The 22,033-nt window shown below is 43.4% G+C and overlaps 1 protein-coding gene across 3 annotated transcripts in view; it reads right to left on the minus strand.

Moving 5' to 3' along the window:
* DOCK8 (dedicator of cytokinesis 8) overlaps positions 1-16,757 on the minus strand; it is a 143,236-nt gene extending 126,479 nt beyond the window's left edge. Inside the window, exons 1-3 of one of the 3 annotated variants that reach the window (XM_081930351.1) lie at positions 16,566-16,757; positions 8,562-8,664; positions 4,043-4,218 (exon numbers count right to left, since the gene is read on the minus strand). In XM_081930351.1, the coding sequence (XP_081786477.1) occupies positions 4,043-4,218; positions 8,562-8,664; positions 16,566-16,618 (332 nt within the window). In that variant the 5' untranslated portion in view covers positions 16,619-16,757. Of the gene's footprint in view, positions 1-4,042; positions 4,219-6,769; positions 6,899-8,561; positions 8,665-16,565 lie in introns of those variants that run through there. The other 2 variants (XM_081930350.1, XM_081930352.1) reach the window with 2 other exon arrangements.
* Between the last annotated feature and the right edge of the window lie 5,276 nt (positions 16,758-22,033).

Consider the following 22,033-nt stretch of genomic DNA (forward strand, 5'->3'; position numbering starts at 1 on the left):
ACTGTGTGTGTACTAGTGGGGAAGTGGGGCTGGGATCGTCACTGGGGTCTGATGAAAACCCACCCTCTCAGTAACAATTTTAAAATGCTGTCAGAGGCAATATTCCTCTGGATACCAGTTGCTGGGACTCAGAAGTGGGAAGAGTGTTGCTGCACTCATGTCGTGCCTGTGGACTCCCCTTGGGCTTCTGGGTCCCTGTGAGAGAATATGGACTTTTGGTCTGATCCAGAAGGGATTTTTTTATGTGCTGACTGTGGCACTTCAAGTGCCTATACGTTATGTAATATGTGAGCTGTGACTAGGTTCCTCCCCACATAAATTTTTTGGAAGATTTAATTAGTAACTCTAAGCAAATGTTTTTAGATTAGGGCAGTGGGACTCTAGGAGAAGGTGTCTAATCCTGTCCTAATTTTTTAAAATTTATTTATTTATTTAGATTTGGAAACTGTCCTTCAGCCACAGATCTCAGGGAGGTTCACAGCATAAAAATACAAGATAAAGACACAAAATACATAATAAAAAACCCCAAAACAATAACCCCCCCAACACATTTGATGTCAGTCAGCCAAAGGCCTGGTTAAAGAGGAACATTTTCACATTGCGCGTAAAGGTATGTAATGGAGGCGTATAGTAAACCTTCCTGGAAAGCGCATTCCGCAAATGGGGAGCCACTGCAGAAAAGGCCCTTTCTGGTGTTGTCACCAGCTGAGTCGCAAGGTGATTTCATGCTCTTTATTCAGCTCATAGTGGTGAGGAGGAATGAATGAAAGTCCCCTCAAAGTATCTGCTTTATATACATTATTTACACAATGGGCTGCACATGATTGGCTAATTCTAGAATTCTACTGTAAGCCAATCAGGTTGTGGATTCACTTCTATCTGGAGCATGATTGGGTGGTTCCTGCCAACCAATCATACTGCTGCATTGTTCTAGGGCCAATCAGACTGCTGCATTCTGAATCCTATTGTTCTAGGACCAATCAGACTGCTGCCTTTTGGATCCTATTGTTCTAGGACCAATCAGACTGCTGCAGTTTGGATCCTATTCAATTCAGTACATAACACCAGCCAAGCCTCTCGTGGAGGAGGCACACAAAATAGGGCCTCACATGATGATTGCAGGGTCTGGGTAGGTTCACATGGAGAGAGGCAGCCCTGAGCTGTGGGTTTATATTTCAAAACCAGCACTTTGAGCTGGACCCAGAAACTAATTGGCAGCCAATGCAGTTGGGCTGGGATCAGTGTAATAATCTAAATCATTTCTTTTATAGCGACTAATTCTGAAGGAGGAGTGGGTAGAATGAGAGGTACAACATCTAGCTTTCACAGTGGAACCTTGGTTTTCGAATGTCTCTGTTCACAAACATTTTGGAATCCGAACACCGTAAACCTGGAAGTAAATGCTTCTGTTTTCAAACGTGCCTTGGAAGTCGAACTTCCAAGGCAGCTTCCGTTTTGAGTTTCCCTATTGTTTTGAGGCTTCTGTGTTGAGTTTTTGAACATTTCAGAACTAGAACGTTCTTCCGGAATGGATTAAGTTCGAAAACTGAAATTCCACCGTAACAGAGACAGGGAGAGGGAACTGCTATTAGCTTCATGAAGGGGGCGGGGCGGAGTGCAGCATCTGTACCAATCTCCCTCTTATTGCTTTTTGTAAGGGTGATACATCACTCCAAATCCTGATAATTATACATCCATTCAAATCTGAGTACATGAGTGCATCTCTCCCTTCATCCTACATAGATATTCCAGTTCAAAATGCAATCTCTGCAGCTTTGCTGGATGAGGGGTGAATCCCCAAAAGCAAAGGTTTTCAACCTTTTTGAGTTCACACCTCCCTTGACCAACTACATTCTTTCTGCAGCACCCCTGTAGGGCTCAGGAGGGGGTTATGTCCCCCTTTGCCTGCAGAGCTGGCAGCCTCTCACTGCTGCTGCCCCCCCTGGTCTCCTGCCCCCCCCCCCGGTCTCCTGCCCCTCCCCTGCTCCAAAGAGAGGTGCCTCCTCACACTGCCCCACAGGGGCCTGCCAAGGGGATCTCCCCACCCTTAGTGGCCCAACAGAGACCGGCCAAAGATGAATGTGAGGCCAGCACCTTACTCACCTTGGGAGGCGGCAGTGGCAGCAGCAGGTGCTGCTGGTGCTGGGCCTGCATGCGGGAAAGGCTCCCCGTCAGCACCAGGCACTCAGCTCCCAGGCAGGCCTTGCATACAGCAAGCACAAGAAAGGCCAATGCAGTGCTTGCCCACCTGCCCAGACTCCCAACAGCAAGGGCTGGCGGACTGACTGGCTGGGCTCCCTCCCCTGCTTGCTTGCTTATAATAATAATAATAATAATTTATTATTTGTACCCTGCCCATCTGGTTGGGTTTCCCCAGCCACTCTGGGCGGCTTCCAACAAAGATAAAAGATACACTTACTTACTTACTCTGAGCCACCTCAGCTCCTGGCACCCAGCACTGCCTGACCAGCCCCTGAGGCACCTTTCACCTGGGGAACTTGTAGCCAGGGCTGCTGCAATGAACAGCTTTGGAGGCCAAGATGCGCGAGGGCATCCGAGGAGGGAGAGAAGGAAAGAAGGGCAGAGGCTGTGTTGTCCGCAGCACCCCTGGCCATCATTCAAAGCACCTCAGGCTGCCATGGCACACTGATTGAAAACCACCATCCTCCACTATCTATCACTTAACTCAGTCCATGCTGGTTCTCTATGGAAACACGGCATTGAACAGAAAGACTTCCTTGAAGGAACAAAATGCTTCATTGTGGCGATTACCATACTTTTTCGTGTATAAAACAATGTTTTTTTCTTTAAAAATTATGTTTTAAAATTGAAGTTGTCTTATACATGGATAGTGCATAGGGAGGACATGGGATTGGTAGCTGCTGCAAATCAGAGATTGTCAGCGGCTATTTGGCGTGTTATTGGTGGCTGTGACAAGAGCTGGGGTTGATTGGCTGTTGCTGCAGCAATAGGGCGTGCAACTGGCGGCTCAACAACTCTGGGCATGTTATACACGGGGGCGTGTTATACATTGAAAAATACAGTAATGTGCCCACAGAATTTAATACATGCCTTTCTTCTCCATGTGAGGGAAGAGTTAGAAGTTTCCAGTTTATCAGAGGGAGAAAGCATTCCCCAAGGGGGGAGGGAGAGCAGTGAAGCTAATAGAAGGGAGCAAGAGGAACAACAGGGAGGGACCGGCTGTTCCCAGGAAAGGCAAGGGTTCAGTTCTAGCTCAGATTGGGAGGAGGGGAGATACAGGCCAGCTCTAGCCAGGAGGGTAGGAAAAAGAGCGGGAAAGCGAAGGGAAGGGCGCCTTCGCCATTTTGAGGGTGGCTGGTCACGGAGAAGCAGAGCTCAGAAGGGATCTGAAAGAAGTGACTCTGAGGAATAATAGTTAAGAACCGTTTATAAGATTGTTTTGTTAATAATCAATAAAAAGTTATAAAAGAACAAGAAGCGTTTGTGTGGTGATCTGAAGAGGACAACGACCAGGCTTGACACTCCAGATGTTTCCCTGGAACATATTTTCAATACCCGGTGAAGCCCCAAACAAGAGTAATAATAATAGTCTATTCCCTAAGCCACTGAGTACTCACAGCCCACTTCTACACATCATCTGATGGTTAAGGGGAGATGCTTCTTAGCTCGGAAAGTGTACTATCTCTCTGGTGGGCTGCAAACCTGTTGGGAGTTTCTTTAAAAAGTAATCCCTGTTTCCAGTCAAGGACTGGAGTAAATTTGTGGATTATATGAAAAGCATATGTGATGAGCAAACAACGTTTGTGGGTTTACAGGAAGCTTTGTGAAGAAATAATATTAGAAACACTGTAAAAAAGGGAACAAGGGAGTAAGTTTATTTAAAACAAAAGGCAATGTTAAATTTAGAATTGCGGATAGAAGATTTGATAACGGAAGATTTGTGGATGAGTCGAAGGAAGTCAAAATTTGTATTTGTGATAATATTGAAAATGTATGTTTAAATTTTATATTGGAAATTGAATAAAAATAATTTTTAAAAAAGTAATCCCTGTTTCCATACCCTTCTTCTGGCAATGATGGCTGCAAGGTCCTGTGCTCCTTTGGAGTAAAGACTACCTCCAAATCATCTTCAGGAAAGTTACCAAGTTCTTGCAGGAGTTCCAAATCCAAGTTATTCAGCTGCATTGTTAGGAAACCTTCAAAATCCACTGGTTCTACAGCATCATAGAACTGAGGCTAGATGTTACAAAACAGAAACAAGTGGCTCATAATTTTTTTATATAGGAATGTTCTAAGTACAGCCAATGACTATGGATCACATTCAGTTAAGTTTTACTTAGGGTAAACCCAATTAAATTAATGGTGCCTCCAAGTTTTCCTGAAGAAAAGCAGTAGGGCAAATATGGATGAGCCCTCTGTTTCTTGTGTGGGTGGGCTTTAATCAGTGCTTTTTTTCTTTAAAAAATGTTTAGGAGTACTCTCATTATCCTACTCATATTGAAATACTGCCCCTCAATGAGGCGAAGCTTAGATTCACAAAATGTTTAGGAGTATACGTATCCCTGCATCCCCCCAGGAAAAAAACACTGGCTTTAATTATTTGCTTCCTTTCAACCATTTTTCCTTTTCTTTCTTTTTATGGAAAAATAGCACTACTTCAATATAACAGTATCCCCAGATGCTGGATAATTACAAGGGAATTGATATTAACCCCCCAGCAATTAGCAGGAAGCAGTGAAACTTTTCAAACAGGAAGCTTTTGATTAAAGAAACAGAAGCCCTTAAAATCCTCAAAAGCCTCTCCACAATAAGTAGGCAATATGACACAGCAACTGTGTTTATAAAAAAAAAAGCAAAAGCCCACCCAAAGTTAAGTCTGAAAAAGTAGGATAACACATAAAATATTGAATGCAGTAATTTATCAATGTCATCTGGAGGTGTCATGAAAAGTGAGTGGGTGACATTTTGAGGGTAAAAGGTCTATGATTGAAGGAGCTACAGTGGTATCTCGGGTTACAAACGCTTCGGGTTACAAACTTTGCTAAACTGGAAGTAGTTGCTCCAGGTTGCGAACTTTGCCCCAGGATGAGAACGGAAATCGTGCACCGGTGGCGTGACGGCATCGGGAGGCCCCATTAGCGAAAGTGCACCTCAGGTTAAGCACAGTTTCGGGTTAAGAACAGACCTCCAGAACGAATTAAGTTTGTAACCCAAGGTACCACTATATTCTTAACTGTAAGTCAGAAGAAAAGCAAGTTGTTTCTAAAAACATTACTTTTCACATAGCTCCCAATGGTGGGAGACTGCAAAGGGCAACATTATTTGATGGGTTAGATATCACTGTGCAATCTAGCCAAGAAAAGGGTAGTGACTAAAAACATCCAAGGATGTGTGAACGAGCATTTATAGTTAATGAAGAGGGACAAGCATTCTGCCCATAGGAACTTTCAGGACTTCATATGTTCTTCAAAATTGCCTTCATACGGAAACTGGTTTAAGCACCATGGCTGCAATCCCCACGTACCTGGGTGGAAGCCCCACTGAATTCAATAAGACTTTCTTCTGAATAGACATTGTTAGGCTTGCACAGTTAGTCCTGGTGAGCCTGGGTTCAAATTAAACCCTAGAAATTAGCATCAGTTTTCTATCCTGCTACTAGAAACTCATTCTCTATCCTGAGATAGTATTAAAAAGTGAGCCCTTCTCTACATCCTTGCTCACCTCACCAGTTTTTTAAACAGTCCTGTCAATAACTTATTGGGTTGAATATTTTGATAAGTATAATTAAGGTGTGTTTTTTCAAGTCCTTGTTTTCTTTTTCTCAATCTCACTGAAGTTTTGCTTAACTGCTAGTATAAAATGAAAAGTAAAGTGCATTTGCATTTCAGTGAGTTCTTTTTTTTAAAGATACTTCAAGAGATGTGACCAAGAGAAATAGTGTACAGAAAAAAAGCATTTTTATTCTGTCTCTTGCCAAACCCTTCTTGTGGAGAAGTACAATGCCACTTGAGGTTCTTAAGCAGCTTTAGATAAGTTAACTCTTGAGACTACAAACTTACAATGTGTTAGGGTGCTTAAATCCCATTCATTTACTGGACAGTAGCCAAAAATATTATTTCACCATATAACATTTTTCACAGTCAAATGATTTCTTTCAAGGACACAAGGTTTACGTTAGATGTATCTTTTAACTGTTTTGGTATAATCAAAGGAAGCCATCTGAGAAGTCTTTTGCTTCGCAATCCATTGCTTGGTTCTCCAAGCTTAAATCCTCTTTAAGTCAATGGCACTTACATGTTCATAACTGAATACTCCCATTTTCCTTGAGAAGAACCATGTACTATGATACCTTATGACGCCATGAGATTAAAGACTAACAAATATACTCTAGGGTCAGATTTTGTATACTGGATCCACTTTTGGCCCCTCTGGAATTTATATCAGGCACACATTAGGCTGCAAAGAGTTTTAAAATTAATAAACAAAATCTAAATGTACTTGTGGATAAACACAGGCTGTGCCATGTGTTTTTGCTTTCCATCCATGTAAATTGTGCATAATTTGCTGCTCTAAAAAATTGTGTGCTTGTCACTTCCAGAGAGAAAGTTTTGCAAACTTCTGAGGCAAGAATAAAAAATATGAGAAAAGGGTTGAAAGAGTATTCATTATAAAAGAAAATCTGTCAAAAAAAGAAGTTCAGTGCAGCTGCTGAAGAACTGAACCTATTTAAGAAACATGGTTTATCCAGTGAAAAGCAAAGTAAGGATCACACAAATTGGGTACATACCTTTTCTGTACGGTACAGTCAGCAGCAATCAAAATGGCGGATACAGGAAACAAACAGTTTTAGCAAGCTTCTTAGCAGAAGCATTTGAGAGCAAAAGATGGACACACACACCCTCCCAACGAATAACCCACAAAGAACAAGTTAAACACCACAACTTCTCAGATTGAGGAAGTGAGTAAAATGATGGTGGTTAGCTTTGACAGACAGGAAGCGTACAATTATTATAGCGTTCCAAAGCTGTAGCTTAAGAAAAGTTTTAAAAGTTTTAAAAGTCTGAAGATCTCGTATTCAGCAAAAACTATGCAATGACAAAATACCCTTTACATTTAGATGAAACAGAAAGGAATAATTATATCTGAATAATAGGGGTTGTCATGTTTAGTTTATAATAGGCAGCTATTCTGAAAGATTCCATGTTATTTCAAAACATCATGGGGACAGTCTAGAAAAAGTAATACTCTGTAGAACCTTAGGACTGTATAACTCTAAAGTGGAGGTAGGATAATTTTTATTATTTCTTTTTATTTATTAAATGTCTATACCTCCCTTCATCCCCGGATCAGTATGTTTTGCAATATAAAAACACAAAAATATATACCATAGTAACAAACAAAAGCAATATCCGGCCACACAGTATTTATTTGTTTATTATTTATTGTTAATTTTGCTGCATTAAATATGCAGTCTGTAGTTGTCTTCCTTTGTAATGTTTTATTTTGAAATATTTAAGATAATTTAGTTTCCTGTTAATTATGGTGATTTGAATGTATACTTTATATTTTACTTTATTCAGTCATGTTTTATTCTAGATTGTTGTAAACCACTTTGAGAAATCATAAGAAGTTATGTTTTGCAAAAACTTTATCTCCATCCCCCCGCCCCAGGCCAATGTTGACTCATGGGCAGAACCATCCACCAGTGAATCAATCATCTGGTGTCAGAATGATGTCAGATGGTTGGCACCTGTCAGAGTGTAGCACTTTCTGTAGCACTTCCCAAACACCTTCCCAAACACCTATTCATTGGGCTCTTGGAAGCCCTGAACAAGAAGCTTCGTAGGCACTGCCAATTGGCAGTATGTGCAAAGCCCCCTTTGGCTCAAATTTGCAGGTGAAAATGGCATGCAAGCCGGGAGTTTCCTACACCTCCTGTATACAGCTCCACAGAACAAATCATGCTGCAAGTTTGAAAATGCCACCTCAGGTATTCCACATACAATTTTAAACATTTTAGCTACTGATAATGTTATACTGCTCTATTTTTAATTTGTATTGTTTTTAATTTTATTGTATATTTTCTATATTTTGCTTTCATTCTTGTGCACCACCAGGAAATAATTACATAAGGGACGGTATATACTGTAAATAAATATTTTCCCTTGTTAAGCATGGTATTCATTCTCAATTGCTTAAAATAAGGGGACACACCAATAAAATTATGCATTTCATCAGGATACTTTAAAATCCTAAACATTATTGGTCTGATTTTAAATCATTGTCAGGTAGATGCACTTACAATGGTCAAACAACATCTCTGAAGAGTGGGCTGTCCTATTTATGTAATAATGTATGTTAAATGCAAACATACTAACAGCATTGTTTTATAGGAAAAGGGAGATGGAGAGCTAAGAAGTGGCAGAAGGCTGTGTGCATAACCTCTTCCCTGCCCAGTTTTTCCATTCCAAATTCCCTCCTATAGCCCATCCCACACACTCAAAGGCTCTGTTCCTTGTGTTAACTGGAGCTAACGTCATGTAAAGAGCACAGAAATACACCACAAGCTCAATACTTACTAGCTGAAGGGAAGAGAAACCAGGGTTGCTGATACTTCGCTGAGACAACTGTCCATGGTTGGCCTGCTGCACAAAGTGTCGTCTTATTTCTGCTGAGGAATGCCTTTGACATAAAAAGGAAGAAGATACCAGCCATTCCCAAATTAGGTCCTATTTTACTTTAAGTATTTTGACACGTGATACATACAAGTCCTGCTATGCAAACATTTGTCATACAAAAATTCACTTATCCAAACATGAGGAGTTAGCACCCAAAAATACAGACAACAAATTCAGATTTCCAAACATGTACCGTTTAGCATGTAGTACTATAAATAAATAAGCACAGTAAACAAGCCTTACTTCTTTGTGTTTTGCTGGTTCTCAGCAGCCACTTTGTCAGAAACCCTGGGGGTGGGAGAGATTCAACAAATAAGAGAGCATTTTTTCCTTCTTTGTTTAGCTTTTGCAAGGTTTCAGATGGTTTTCCCTGGTTTTTTCATCCTTTCGAGGTCAACATTCTGTGGTTAGGTACGCATTAGAAATTTCCCCATAGGAATCCACAGAAATTGCAGACTCGTTGTGTAAATGTTTGCCTAACAAATGATTTCCTGAGAACACATAGTGTTTGGATAGTGAGACTTGCATGTAAAAATATGCTCATGGCCTCTAAACTAGGCATAATGAACTCACAGCAAGATAAATCAAGTGGAGCTTCTATGCCTATATAGCAAGTGCAGAAAAGAGAAAGGAGGGAGAAGTCAAATCAAACCACCAATTTAAGAATCCCATAAAAATGTTTAGCAGATATGTTTAGCAGAGCGTGAATTCTCAATATTTCTGTGTCTAGCCTCTAGTGGCAAAACAATCCCTTTGATCATGGGTGGGGAATTTGTGTCCCTCCCCTAGAATGCTTCAACCATGGCCAAGGTGGCTGAGGCTGGTGGGAGTTGATTCCTAAGACCATGGTGGAAAGAAAATTATTACAATACTACATCAAGTATGGATTTAAAAGACTCTGAGCAATCTTTATTTATTCAGAAGTATGTGCCATTCATTCTGTATCTTACATAAATATTTAAAACCGTGTGTGTGTGTGTGTGTGTGTGTGTGTGTGTGAATCTACTGTCTGCAAAGAGGAAGCAACAGATTCGAAGCAGGAAGTTCCTTTGGTAGTTATTCGGAGGAATGTTTTTGCCTGGTGCCAAAAGACATGTAATGATGGTGCCAGGCAAGCCTCTCTGGGGAGAGCCATTCCATAACTGGGGAGCCACCACAGAAAAGGGCCGTTCTCTTGTTGCCACCCTCCAAACCTCTCTGGGAAGGAAAACATAGAGAAGGGCATCAGATAACAAGCGCAGGGTCCAGGTCGGTTCGTAAGGGGAAAGGTGATCCTTAAGGCATTGAGGTCTTGAGCCGTGCAAGGCTTTATAGGTCAACACCAGCACTTTGAATTGGACCCAGAACCTAATCAGCAGCCAGTCCAGTTGTGCCAGGATTGGTGTTAAATGCTCAAATCGTCTTGCTCTGGTGAGCAATCTGGCCATTGAATTTTGCACCAGCTGAAGTTTCTGAGCCATATTCAGAGGTCTTACCAGAGCATAGGCCACAGAAGTCAGGCTACCCCTGTCCAGATAGGGGAAGATGAGCCACCAGCCAAAGCTGGCAGAAGGCACTCCACACCACTGAGGCCACCTCGGCCTCAAGTGACAGTAGTGGATGCAAAATCCTCCCCCCAAGCTATGAACCTGCTCCTTCAAAGGGAGTGTAATCTCCCAGCCATCCGGTCTAGGGAACCACCCACTAACAGTGCCTCTGTCTTATCTGGATTGAGCTTCAGTTTATTGACTCTCATCCAGTCCATTACCAAGGCAAGACATGAGGCAAGATAACAAAAGTAGCAGACATCTCAAAATTGTGTAGATTACAGGAATTGGTGGAGACGGCTCAATTGACTAGTAAACCCAGAGGAAACTCAAAGCAAAAATTTGCGGGAAAATGGGGTGGTTATAGAAGATATGTTCAAAAATACAATAATAGTTTTGACTCCGTGCTAGCATTCGAGTGATAAAGGAACTAAAAGGAGGTGGACAACAATTAAGGATTTATTATGTTTTCAGAAGGTATTAGAAAAATTATATAGAAAGGTTTATCATTTTGTGTACATTCAAATGCAAGATAAAATATATACAAAGGGACTTGATAGGAAGTCAAAGTTGAAGAAAAGATTTTGGAAGATAAAAGGGGGGGAAATATTTACTTTCATTATTATCATTTTGTGTGTGGGTGTGGGTATGTGGGTGTCTGCATATATGTGTGTTGTATGCAATGTTTGGGAGGAAATAAGACGGTAAATAACAAATAACAAACTAAATATCGATGTATGTAATTTTTATTTCTTAATTATATTTAGTGGTAGTATGGCTGTATTGTTTTTGTAACATAAAATCATTCAATAAAAATTATTTTTTAAAAACCCCAAAGAAAATTGTGTAGATTATTACTGCCAGCACCATAACAGCAGGATGGATATTTGGTACAATGTTTTGCCAGTCATGCGAATATTGTTCAAAACTGGAAACTCAGAAATAGGAAGTTGCTATGTCACAACAATCCACCAGGGTCCCTGGTGCGCACAAGTCGTATCCCTCATGACACACAGTGGTGGAAGACAGCACACAGGAAATGCTGGCAGTGACCACAAAGCTGTTCAAAAAACCCTTACTGTTCAAAATTGTATGGTTTTGTCATGCAATCAGGCGGCCAGAAGTTAAGTTTGCTGTGATGCTATCACATAATAGCAGGGTGTCCCTGAACGTATCAGTAGACTCAAGAAATCCTATACAAAACAAAATCTACTAGGAGGTTGGATGGACTGGCTGCCAACTCAAGATCTCAGTATTTTATAACTATATAATTCTGAATGGTGGCAGGTGGGTGTGGATCTGGATACTGTGAAACAGAAAAGGTGCCATCTCCTCCTCCCCTTCTCTGAAAGAGCCCCCACCAAACATAACCCTCTATGTCTAGGACATTTGCTATAGGGCTTGCAGGCCTGAGCAGCACAACCTCCTTCTCTTTCCTTATCCCACCTCTTCCCCCAACAACACCTCAACATATTGTAGGCGTTCTGGAAGCTCACAGCTCCTTGTCTGCCATTTTAAGAAAATGTTTTTCTTTTAACGGACAAACTTATACGTTTCTATATACCTAGTGAATCCTTCAAACATGTAGAAGCCATAACCTAATTTTAAGGTGGCTCTGTTTTGCTTGCCACCTGGTAGGCATTCAACCAGATGCAGTTCACAACATAAAAATATACGGTAATATAAAAGCCCTAAATATATGATTTTAAAACCCCAATAACTTCCCCCCCACACACACTTTAAAGGGGTCTTGTGGTCTAAACCACAGAGCCTAGGGCTTGCTGATCAGAAGGTCAGCAGTTCGAATCCCTGTGATGGGGTGAGCTCCCGTTGTTCGGTCCCAGCTCCTGCCCACCTAGAAGTTCGAAAGCATGTCAAAATGCAAGCAGATAAATAGGTGCCACTACAGTGGGAAGGTAAACGGCGTTTCCGTGCACTGCTCTGGTTTGCCAGAAGCGGCTTAGTCATGCTGGCCACATGACCCGGAAGCTGTCTGCAGACAAACGCCGGCTCCTTCAGCCTATAGAGCGAGATGAGCACGCAACCCCAGAGTCATCCGAGACTGGACCTAATGGTCAGGGGTACCTTTACCTTTAACTAGATGTTTATCAGCCAAAGGCCTGGTTAAATAGGAACGTTTTTGCCTGGCACCTAAAGCTGTATAATGAAGGTGCCTGGAAACGTCTCTGGGGAGAGCCTTCCACAAACAAGGAGCCTCTACAGAGAATGCCCGTTCTCGTGTTGCCACCCTCTGGACCTCTCAAGGAGGCGTCACATGAAGAAGGGCCTCAGAGGATGATCTCAGGGTTCAGGTAGGTTCATATGGAGACAGGCAGTCCTTGAAGTATTGCGGCCCTGAGCTGTTTAAGGCTTTATACCTCAAAACCAGCACTTTGAATTGGGCCCAGAAACTAATTGGCAGCCAGTGCAGTTGGACCAGGATTGTTGCAATGCATTTAAATGGTCTTGTCCAAGTGCGCTGCTGAGTTCTGCACTAACTGAAGTTTCTGAACCATCTTCAGAGGCAGCCCAACATATAATGTTGCAGTAATTTAACCTTGAGGTTACTAGGGCATGGACGACAGTAGTTAGGCTATCCCTGTTCAGATAGGGGCATAGCTGGGCCACCAGCCAAAGCTGAAGGAAGGCACTCTGTGCCACTGATGCCACCTGAGCCTCAAGTGACAGCAAAGGATCCAGGAGCTTCACTTTGTTGGCTCTCATTTAGTCCATTATCAAGACAAGACAATGGCCCAGCACTTCCACTGTCTCACCTGAGGATGTAAAGGAGAAGTAGAGCTGTGTGTCATCAGCATATTGCTGATAAACGTACTCCAAACCTCCACTTAGCAGTTTCATGTAGATGTTAAACAGGACAGGGGAGAGAATCAAGCCCCACATCGAAGCTTCCACGGGGCTGAAAAATACTCCCCAAGCAACATCCTCTGGGAATGACCATCCAAGTAGGACTGCAACCACCGCAAAGCGGTGTCACCCACCCCTAATTTGGATACCATGGTTGAGGGTATCAAAAGCCACTGAAAGGTCGCAGAGAAGTAACAGGGACACATTTCCCCAGTCTCTCTCCCAACAGAGGGCATCATACAGGGTGACCAAAGCAGCTTCTGTGCCAAAACCGAGACTAAACCCTGATTGAAATGGATCTAGAAAATCAGTTTGCTCCAAGAGTGCCTGGATCTGGTCCGCAACCACCCACTCTAGAACCTTGCTCAGGAAAGGGAGACTAGCAACTGGCCAGTAGTTTGCGAGATTTTCTGAATCCAGGGAGTGTCTCTTGAGAAGTGGCTTTACCACTGCTTCCTTCAAGCAGGCAGGGACCACCCCCTCTCGTAAAGAGGGATTAACCATCTCCCTGGCCCAGCCAACTGTCCCCTCCCTGCTGGTTTTTATAGGCCAAGAGGGGCAAGGGTCCAGAGCGCAAGTTGTCTCCCTGACTGAGCCAAGGACCTGGCATTCAGCAACAGCAGCCACAGACCAGAGGGCTGGCTGATAGGACAACTGCAATTCCCCAGGTTGGAGGAGGGGCTGGCACACGGCACAGTCACCAACTGCCTGTGTTGTGTGCCCCTTACTCGGCCTGCCCCCCCATGCCATACCTCCCCCTACCTTGAGCCACTGTGATTGGGGCCCCCTGCTCTCCCTCACTCCTCTCCTCTCAGGCACATCCATCAAAGAGACCTGACTTTGACCACAAATAAGTTGTCAGTTAAAAACAGTTAAAAATAATTAAGACAATTTAATCTTGCATGTACAGTGAAACACATTTTACTAGATAATAACCAGAGATATGAGTCTCCTGAGGAATAATCACAGGTGATCAGAAGTCCCTTAAGAACGTGAATTGTAAAACGGAAAACTAAAATGGGCTCTTTAACAAGATTAATTTGTCTTTATCTTGATCGGTAACTTTCATCACATATTTAAGAACAATTGCTATTTATACACTGTGATCTCATTATTCATAAGATCTGATAAGATCATGAAAACTCAAAAATAAAATCTGCATGTGCCAGTCATTCTTAAAACATTTATCTGCGTTCTGCTCCCCATGATTCCTTACTCTATAAACACAGAATGTGCATGATTCTGGTACAAAAAGCAGGATAACCTTGTAGTACAACCTGGAATTCTTCAGTCTGATGGCAGTGATTATTGGAGAAGAAGAAGAGTTTGGATTTGATATCCTGTTTTATCACTACCCTAAGGAGGTTCAAAGCGGCTAACAATCTCCTTTCCCTTCCTCCCCCACAACAAACACTCTGTGAGGTGAGTGAGGCTGAGAGACTTCAGAGAAGTGTGACTGGCCCAAGGTCACCCAGCAGCTGCATGTGGAGGAGCGGAGACGCGAACCCGGTTCACCAGATTACGAGTCCACCGCTCTTAACCACTACACCACACTACACTTTTGACAAAAGAGCATGAAAATATTAATTGCATTACTGGAGTAGACAAAAGTGCATCTCATCCCACATTTATTCTATACCTGTGACCAGTAAGATGCCCCATAATAGTCATCTCCTTTCATTTATCCTAGCAACTGGAATTAGATTTGTTTAGCTAAACATATACCTGGACATGCTAGAGGAGGAACACTGAAGCATCTGAAAGGTCCCAACAGTTGAGTTTCTACAATCACTTACATTTTCTGCAGTGGCTTTTACTCACCTGCTACAATACAAAGACATTTTTGCAATTGCACAACTGCAGAATTTCCCAGTTGTTCTATCCTTCAACTTACTGAATTTGACTACACATAGAAAAGAATCAAAAGGTGTGAAATGCTTCAGACTGGGAAAAACCTTTAACATTTGTATCTGCAGTTTTATTTTAAAGAACGAAAGCCTTCCATCTTGTTGTGTCAGGGACTGGGCAGATGAGGAGTGGTGGAGACTGCCACCCCTGGAGGCTTCCAGGCAGGAGACAGATGAAGATAGCATGGGCCCAGGTTTGTGGTGGTGGCACACCTCAGAAGAAGAAGCAAAGAGCTGGGAAATAATGGAGGGTGAGGAACAGGAGCAAGCTAGCAGATGCACTAGTCCTGAACAGAGAGAGGAGTCAGAAGTACAGAAACAGTACAGCCACTTGAAAGCCTGGGAGAGCCCCTTCCTCCTCCTAGAACTAGGCTCTCCCTTCCTGTATCTGGACAGAAAGATTTCATTGCTGGCCACCATAGACGGCAGGAGGGGTGTGGAAGCTAGGAAGTAACTGCCAGATCAGCGGCTCAAGATTGAGGGAGCATATTCCGTGGTCTCCATGTATTTCTGTTGATTTAAATAAAAGAACTGAAGGAAGCTCTCCACGTCTCTGATTTCAGTAGGTAGTTAGTCACGTAACTATAATAAAATGTTATATTAGTTCATCCACAAACAAGATTATTGAAATGGACAGTAGGAAATATAGTAAGTGATCAAAGTATGCATCCACAAAAAGTAAATTTAATTCCATACTTTTTTCTAGTAGGAAAATTTGCCTTGCCTGAAAGTATGCTCTACTGGGATTAATAGGATTAGGGTTGTATTATTAGATACCAAAAAGTGGCAGGGCGGAGGGGGGGGCGGGGAGCAAAACTGAGCAGAGTTTCAAATAGCTTTTTTCTCTTTTTTTACCCCGAGCCATTTCCTGGGCCTTAACAGGTCAAGAGTTGGTTAAAGTTTGTGTGAGCCATATATTCAGCAGGTGAGTCTGCCCATTACTGTATTTCTATGCCTAGGAAAGTAGTGCCTGTTGAATTTCTGCTTGTACAGTTGTTTAAGGTGTATGGAAAAAGCAAAACATTCAATCGACAGCAAGCCACAAGTTACTTACAGCCTTAATTGCACTCAATTGGCATAATCCCAGGATTTTCACCAGGATTTTTTTTTTAATGGAAGTATGCCAAACATATATTCACTGCAGTTTAGAACCATGCTGAGAACAAGTTCTGACCAAGTTTTTGACACTTCCTATTTCTCAGAGCTATGAAAACCTTCTATCAACTTATTACCACCTCTCTGTGCAAATAATAATATGATCAGGGTTTTCCCCCCAGGAGGTGAGGCTTTCTCCTTCAGAATCGACCAAACAACAAGCTGCATCTAGATTTCTAACCCAATGCCAAGCGCAAACAAGTCTGGAATGAGGGAGACTGATTCCAACTCCCCCCGCCAAAAAGCAAATTCCTTCGGCGCGTGCGTGTGCGCGCGCTCTGCTTCGCCTCTCCTCAACGCCCCGCGGGCCGCGGCTCTGCGGCGGAGTCCCGGGCGGTGGGCAGATGGGGCAAGCGGCAGATCTGCTCTCCGGGCGCGTCTCTCCCGGAGCTTCCCCGGCCAGCAAGGCCAGTCAAGAGCCGCTCTTGGGAAATGCCCCCAGGTGCCCTTACCTGTTGATTTTCAGAGCAAAGGCTCTCCTGTCCGAGCTGGGCAGAGTGGCCATGCCGAGGGGCCGGGCCGCGATCGCCCCGCGGGGTCCCGCTCCGCCGAGGAGGAAGCCTCTTTCTCGAGCCCTGCTCCGGCGCCTCCTCGGCAGGCACGTCGGGGCAGAAGAAACTTCCGCCTTTTCGGTCTTCCTCCTTGAAATCCGCAGGCGACGGGCAGGGAGGGGCCGGCGACGCCTCTGCCGCGGCGGGAGGCAGCCGGGGTCCCCCACGCGGGCGGGCAGGAGGGGGCGTCCCATTTGGGAATGGGAACACCCCTGCAAGTCAAAAAGAAGTCTAGCTCATCAGGGAGAGGACGAAGCCGAACCATTTCCCCTGAGGTGCTGGCTTTCCATTTGGAGGGCTGAGTCGTCTTCATACCTTTCTTCCCTGCCGTTTCTCACCTCATGGGATGTATCCTGCCATAGGGCCGGCCGCTGACCGGACTCCAGACCTGCTCTGCCCAGCTTGTTAAAACGTTACGCCATTTTATAATATTATTACAGTACTCTTTTTTAACGGCTTCTAAGTGACACCGAACACGTTTCTTTCGTTTCGGGAGGAATCTGTTTCCTTCTGAGAAAGCATTTCAGAAGTCGGTCCCGCTTGGGAGATCTCCCTCCACGTGCGTGAGCCGGGAGCTCTCGTCCTGCCTTCCCCGAGAACCGGGGCGGGGGCGCAGTTTGGGACTGTCCTGCATCATAAGGTGCAAAAACGACCGAGCCGCCCTTGTCAGCCGAGCTGCCGTTGCAAGAACGTGTCCGCTGCTTGCACAAGCCGCTCTTTTGCAAAGCCTTCCGTTCGCCGCCCTTCAGTCTCGGCGCCTGCGGGGAAAAGCTCGAGATGATCGCTCATTGAACAAGATTCGGGTTTCAAACCAGGGGAAATATTGGGCGGCGGGATGTGGGGCTCCTCGGGACGGAGTTCGGGAAGGACGGCTGGACATTTAGCAGCAGCAGCGCGTGCGAAACGCAAAACGCCGATAGCACGAAGCAGCGCCCGTGGGTTGCAAAGGCTGCGCCTCTGTGCCTGGGGGTGGGGGAAGAGCAACTGCCCAGGGTGGGGATTTAACAGACAAATAAATACAAATTAATCACAGGTTGTGAAAACAAATCCAGGCATGTGAGCAAGTTATGCACTCAGTCTAGCACAGCACAGGAGGGAAGGCCTAAGCCGCCATGCAATTTAAACATGTATTTTACACAGCACGGAGGAAATAAAAACGACTCCAGGATTATATCTTTTTTGCATCCGTTCACCCTTATATTTTATTACCCCACCTCCCATTCTATCCAGGTCACAATGGGACCTAGTATATTGAAGTATAGCATTCATCCACTGACTTTTCGATTTGCGCAGCGGCTCTGATGCTCAGAGAATACAGATTTACAGCATATACAAAAGTTTAATTCCTTTGCACTTCTAGACAAAATACTGAGATAGCAATCTAAACCTTGTAGTGAAGTAGGCATGTATAGGGTTGTGATGTGGACCAGTTAAGATAAATTAGACTAAATTAGACTGTATAAAAATCACAGTAGGTTTAATATAACCCTTGTGATGTGTTTACGCTAAAAAATGAAAAACTGCAGAATGGATTTAAAATTCACATAACCCAAAAACCAGATGGAGGGAAGTCAAACATTATTTATTGTTAATTAATGTTTGTTTTTTGGTTGGTTTAGGTGTTTTGATTTGGTTGATGTTTTTTTTTCTTCTTTTTTTGGTATGTGTTGGCTATTTTTCTTTTTCTTTCTTTGCTGTTGTTTGGTTATAGAAAACAAATAAAAAGAAGTTTGAAAAAATAGACTAAATTAGACTGTGTGGGAGTCAAAGAACAAACAAAACTGCACACATTTGCCTTACTACAGAAAAAAATTTACCACCTGGCTTTTAAATTACTTGGATTGCTGGTCCACCTAGGACAGTAAAAAAAATGATAAAAATCCATTTTCAGATTATTTCCAGTGAGAAACTCCCATAACACTCATAGCATGGATATTTTTTTAAACCAGGAACAATTTCACAGCCTAATCCTGCACATTCCACCAAGAAAGTCTGTGTGTGGTTGCAGATGCCGGGATGAACAAAATGCCTTGGAATGAAGATGGGGATAAACAAAAGGTTGGTGTGATTCATAATGTAGAAATGTTCAGTATGAAGTGCCACCTAGAGGATTCATAGACCATCGCAAGGATTTTGTTTTTACCATCAATGTTGTTGTTGTTGTTTAGTCGTTTAGTCGTGTCCGACTTTCCGTGACCCCATGGACCAGAGCATGCCAGGCACGCCTGTCTTCCACTGCCTCCTGCAGTTTGGTCAAACTCAGGCTGGTAGCTTCGAGAACACTATACAACCATCTCGTCCTCTGTCGTCCCCTTCTCCTTGTGCCCTCCATCTTTCCCAACATCAGGGTCTTTCCCAGGGAGTCTTCTCTTCTCATGAGGTGGCCAAAGTATTGGAGTCTCAGTTTCAGGATCTGTCCTTCCAGTGAGCACTCAGGGCTGATTTCCTTAAGAATGGAGAGGTTGGATCTTCTTGCAGTCCATGTGACTCTCAAGAGTCTCCTCCAGCACCATAATTCAAAAGCATAAATTCTTCGGTGATCAGCCTTCTTGATGGTCCAGCTCTCACTTCCATACATCACTACTGGGAAAACTATAGCTTTAACTATACGGACCTTTGTTGGCAAGCTGATGTCTCTGCTTTTTAAGATGCTGTCTAGGTTTGTCATTACTTTCCTCCCAAGAAGCAGGGTCTTTTAATTTCGTGACTGCTGTCACCATCTGCAGTGATCATGGAGCCCAAGAAAGTAAAATCTCTCACTGCCTCCATTTCTTCTGCTTCTGTTTGCCAGGAGGTGATGGGCCCAGTGGCCATGATCTTCGTTTTTTGATGTTGAGCTTCAGACCATATTTTGCACTCTCCTCTTTCACCCTCATTAAAAGGTTCTTTAATTTAATCCCCTTCATGGATCACTGCCTTGCCTTAGCGAAGGGCTTGAATAACTCAGAAAAGCTATGAACTATGCCATGCAGGGCACCCAAGATGGACAGGTCATAGTGGAGAGTTTTGACCAAACGTGATCCACCTGGAGCAGGAACCGGCAAGCCACTCCAGTATCCCTGCCAAAAAAACTCCATGGACAAAGACAACAGGCATATAAAAGTTATGACACTGGAAGATGAGCCCCTCAGGTAGGAAGGCATCCAACATGCTACTGAGGAAGAGCGGAGGACAAGTACAAGTAGATTCAGAGTTGATGAAGAGGCTGGGCCAAAGCCGAAAGGTCGCTCAGTTCCGGATATGCCTGGAAGCGAAAGGAAAGTCCAATGCTGTAAAGAAAAATATTGCATAGGAACCTGGAATGTAAGAACCATGAACCTGGGTAAGTTGGATGTGGTCAAAAATGAGATTGCGAGGATAAATATTGACATCCTGTGCATCAGTGAACTAAAATGGACGGGAATGGGCGAATTCAGTTCAGATGACCGTCATATCTACCACTGTGGGCAAGAATCCCATAAAAGATATGGAGTGGCCCTCATAGTCAACAAAAGAGTGGTGAAAGCTGTACTGGGATGCTATCTCAAAAATGACAGAATGTTCTTGATACGAATCCAAGGCAGACCTTTTAACATCACAGTAATCCAAGTTTATGCACCAACTACTGGTGCTGAAGAAACTGAAATTGACCAATTCTATGAAGACTTACAACACCTTCTAGAAATGACACCAAAGAAGGATGTTCTTCTCATTATAGGGGATTGGAATGCTAAAGTAGGGAATCAAGAGATAAAAGGAACAACTGGCAAGTTTGGCCTTGTAGATCAAAACAAATTCTACAAGGAAGGCTCAAGCAGTATGTGGACCGAGAACTCCCAGAAGTGCAAGCTGGATTTAGAAGAGGCAGAGGAACCAGAGACCAAATTGCAAACATGCGCTGGATTATGGAGTAAGCTAGAGAGTTCCGGAAAGACATCTACTTCTGCTTCATTGACCATGCAAAAGCCTTTGACTGTGTCGACCACAGCAAACTATGGCAAGTTCTTAAATAAATGGAAGTCCCTGATCACCTCATCTTTCTCCTGAGAAATCTCTATGTGGGACAAGAAGCTACAGTTAGAACTGGATATGGAACAACTGATTGGTTCAAAATTGGGAAAGAAGTATGACAAGGCTGTATATTGTCTCCCTGCTTATTTAACTTATATGCAGAATTCATCATGCGAAAGGCTGGGCTGGATGAATCCCTAGCTGGAATTAAGATTGCTGGAAGAAATATCAACAACCTCAGATATGGATACAGATAGGTAGCCGTGTTGGTCTGCCATAGTCAAAACAAAAAAATTCCTTCCAGTAGCACCTTAAAGACCAACTAAGTCAGTTCTTGGTATGAGCTTTCGTGTGCATGCACACTTCTGAAGATGCTGACTTAGTTGGTCTTTAAGGTGCTACTGGAAGGAATTTTCTTGCTCAGATATGCAGATGACGCAACCTAGATGGCAGAAAGTGAGGAGGAGTTAAAGAATCTTTTAAATATTTACTACTTCTGCTTAGGTAATTATTATCTTATTTTTATAACCTTATAACTTAATACTCTTATTATCAGTTTTATACCAAATTTTGCTTCATTATTACATCTTACAGTCAGTTTCATTTCATGTTGTCCTTACTTAACTGCCTGATCATGATGTATAATTCCCTTTAATATTGTTTTTATCCTGTTGGCCAGAATATTAGCAAACAGTTTATAATCATTATTTAATAGCGAAATTGGCCTATAATTTTTTATTGATGTCAGACCTTTCTCTTGTTTCGGGATTAAAGTTATGTAAGTCTCTCTCCACGTGTCTGGCACCTTCCCAAACTTTGAAATTTCATTCATTGTCACTTGTAATGGTGCTAATAATTGTTTGTATAATTTTTTATAATACACTCATACCTCATGTTACATTTGCTTCAGGTTGTGCGTTTTCAGGTTGTGTCCTGCGGCGACCCGGAAGTACCGAAAAGGGTTACTTCGGGGTTTCGCCGCTTGCACATGAGCAGATGTGCAAAATGATGACATGTGCAGAAGCGGCAAATCGCGACCCACGTATGTGCAGACGCGCAGACAAAGGTTGCTGTCAGGGGTTCAGGAGTGGAGGCACAGGGGAAGGAGGAAGCGGAGAGCGAAGGGGAACAATCCGAGGGCAGTGTAGGTGAGGAAGACAGTGGGGCAAGAGATTCCATGAGTCTGTCCAGTGAGTTGGAAGATTCACAGAAGGGGGCACCCATAGCCAGAGCAAGGGGGTTCCCGGGAGGGAGGCACCAGGAGCAAGGAACCAGCGGTGACTCCCAAAGCAGCAGCTGGAGATCGGGACCAGCTTCCCCACCGGAGCGTAGCAGGGGGGAAGGGTCCCACATGTCAGGGCCGGCTTCCCCTTCATGGG

Source organism: Podarcis melisellensis (assembly GCF_964234715.1).
Source record: "Podarcis melisellensis genome assembly, chromosome: 11".
In the NCBI taxonomy this organism is placed as follows: domain Eukaryota; kingdom Metazoa; phylum Chordata; class Lepidosauria; order Squamata; family Lacertidae; genus Podarcis; species Podarcis melisellensis.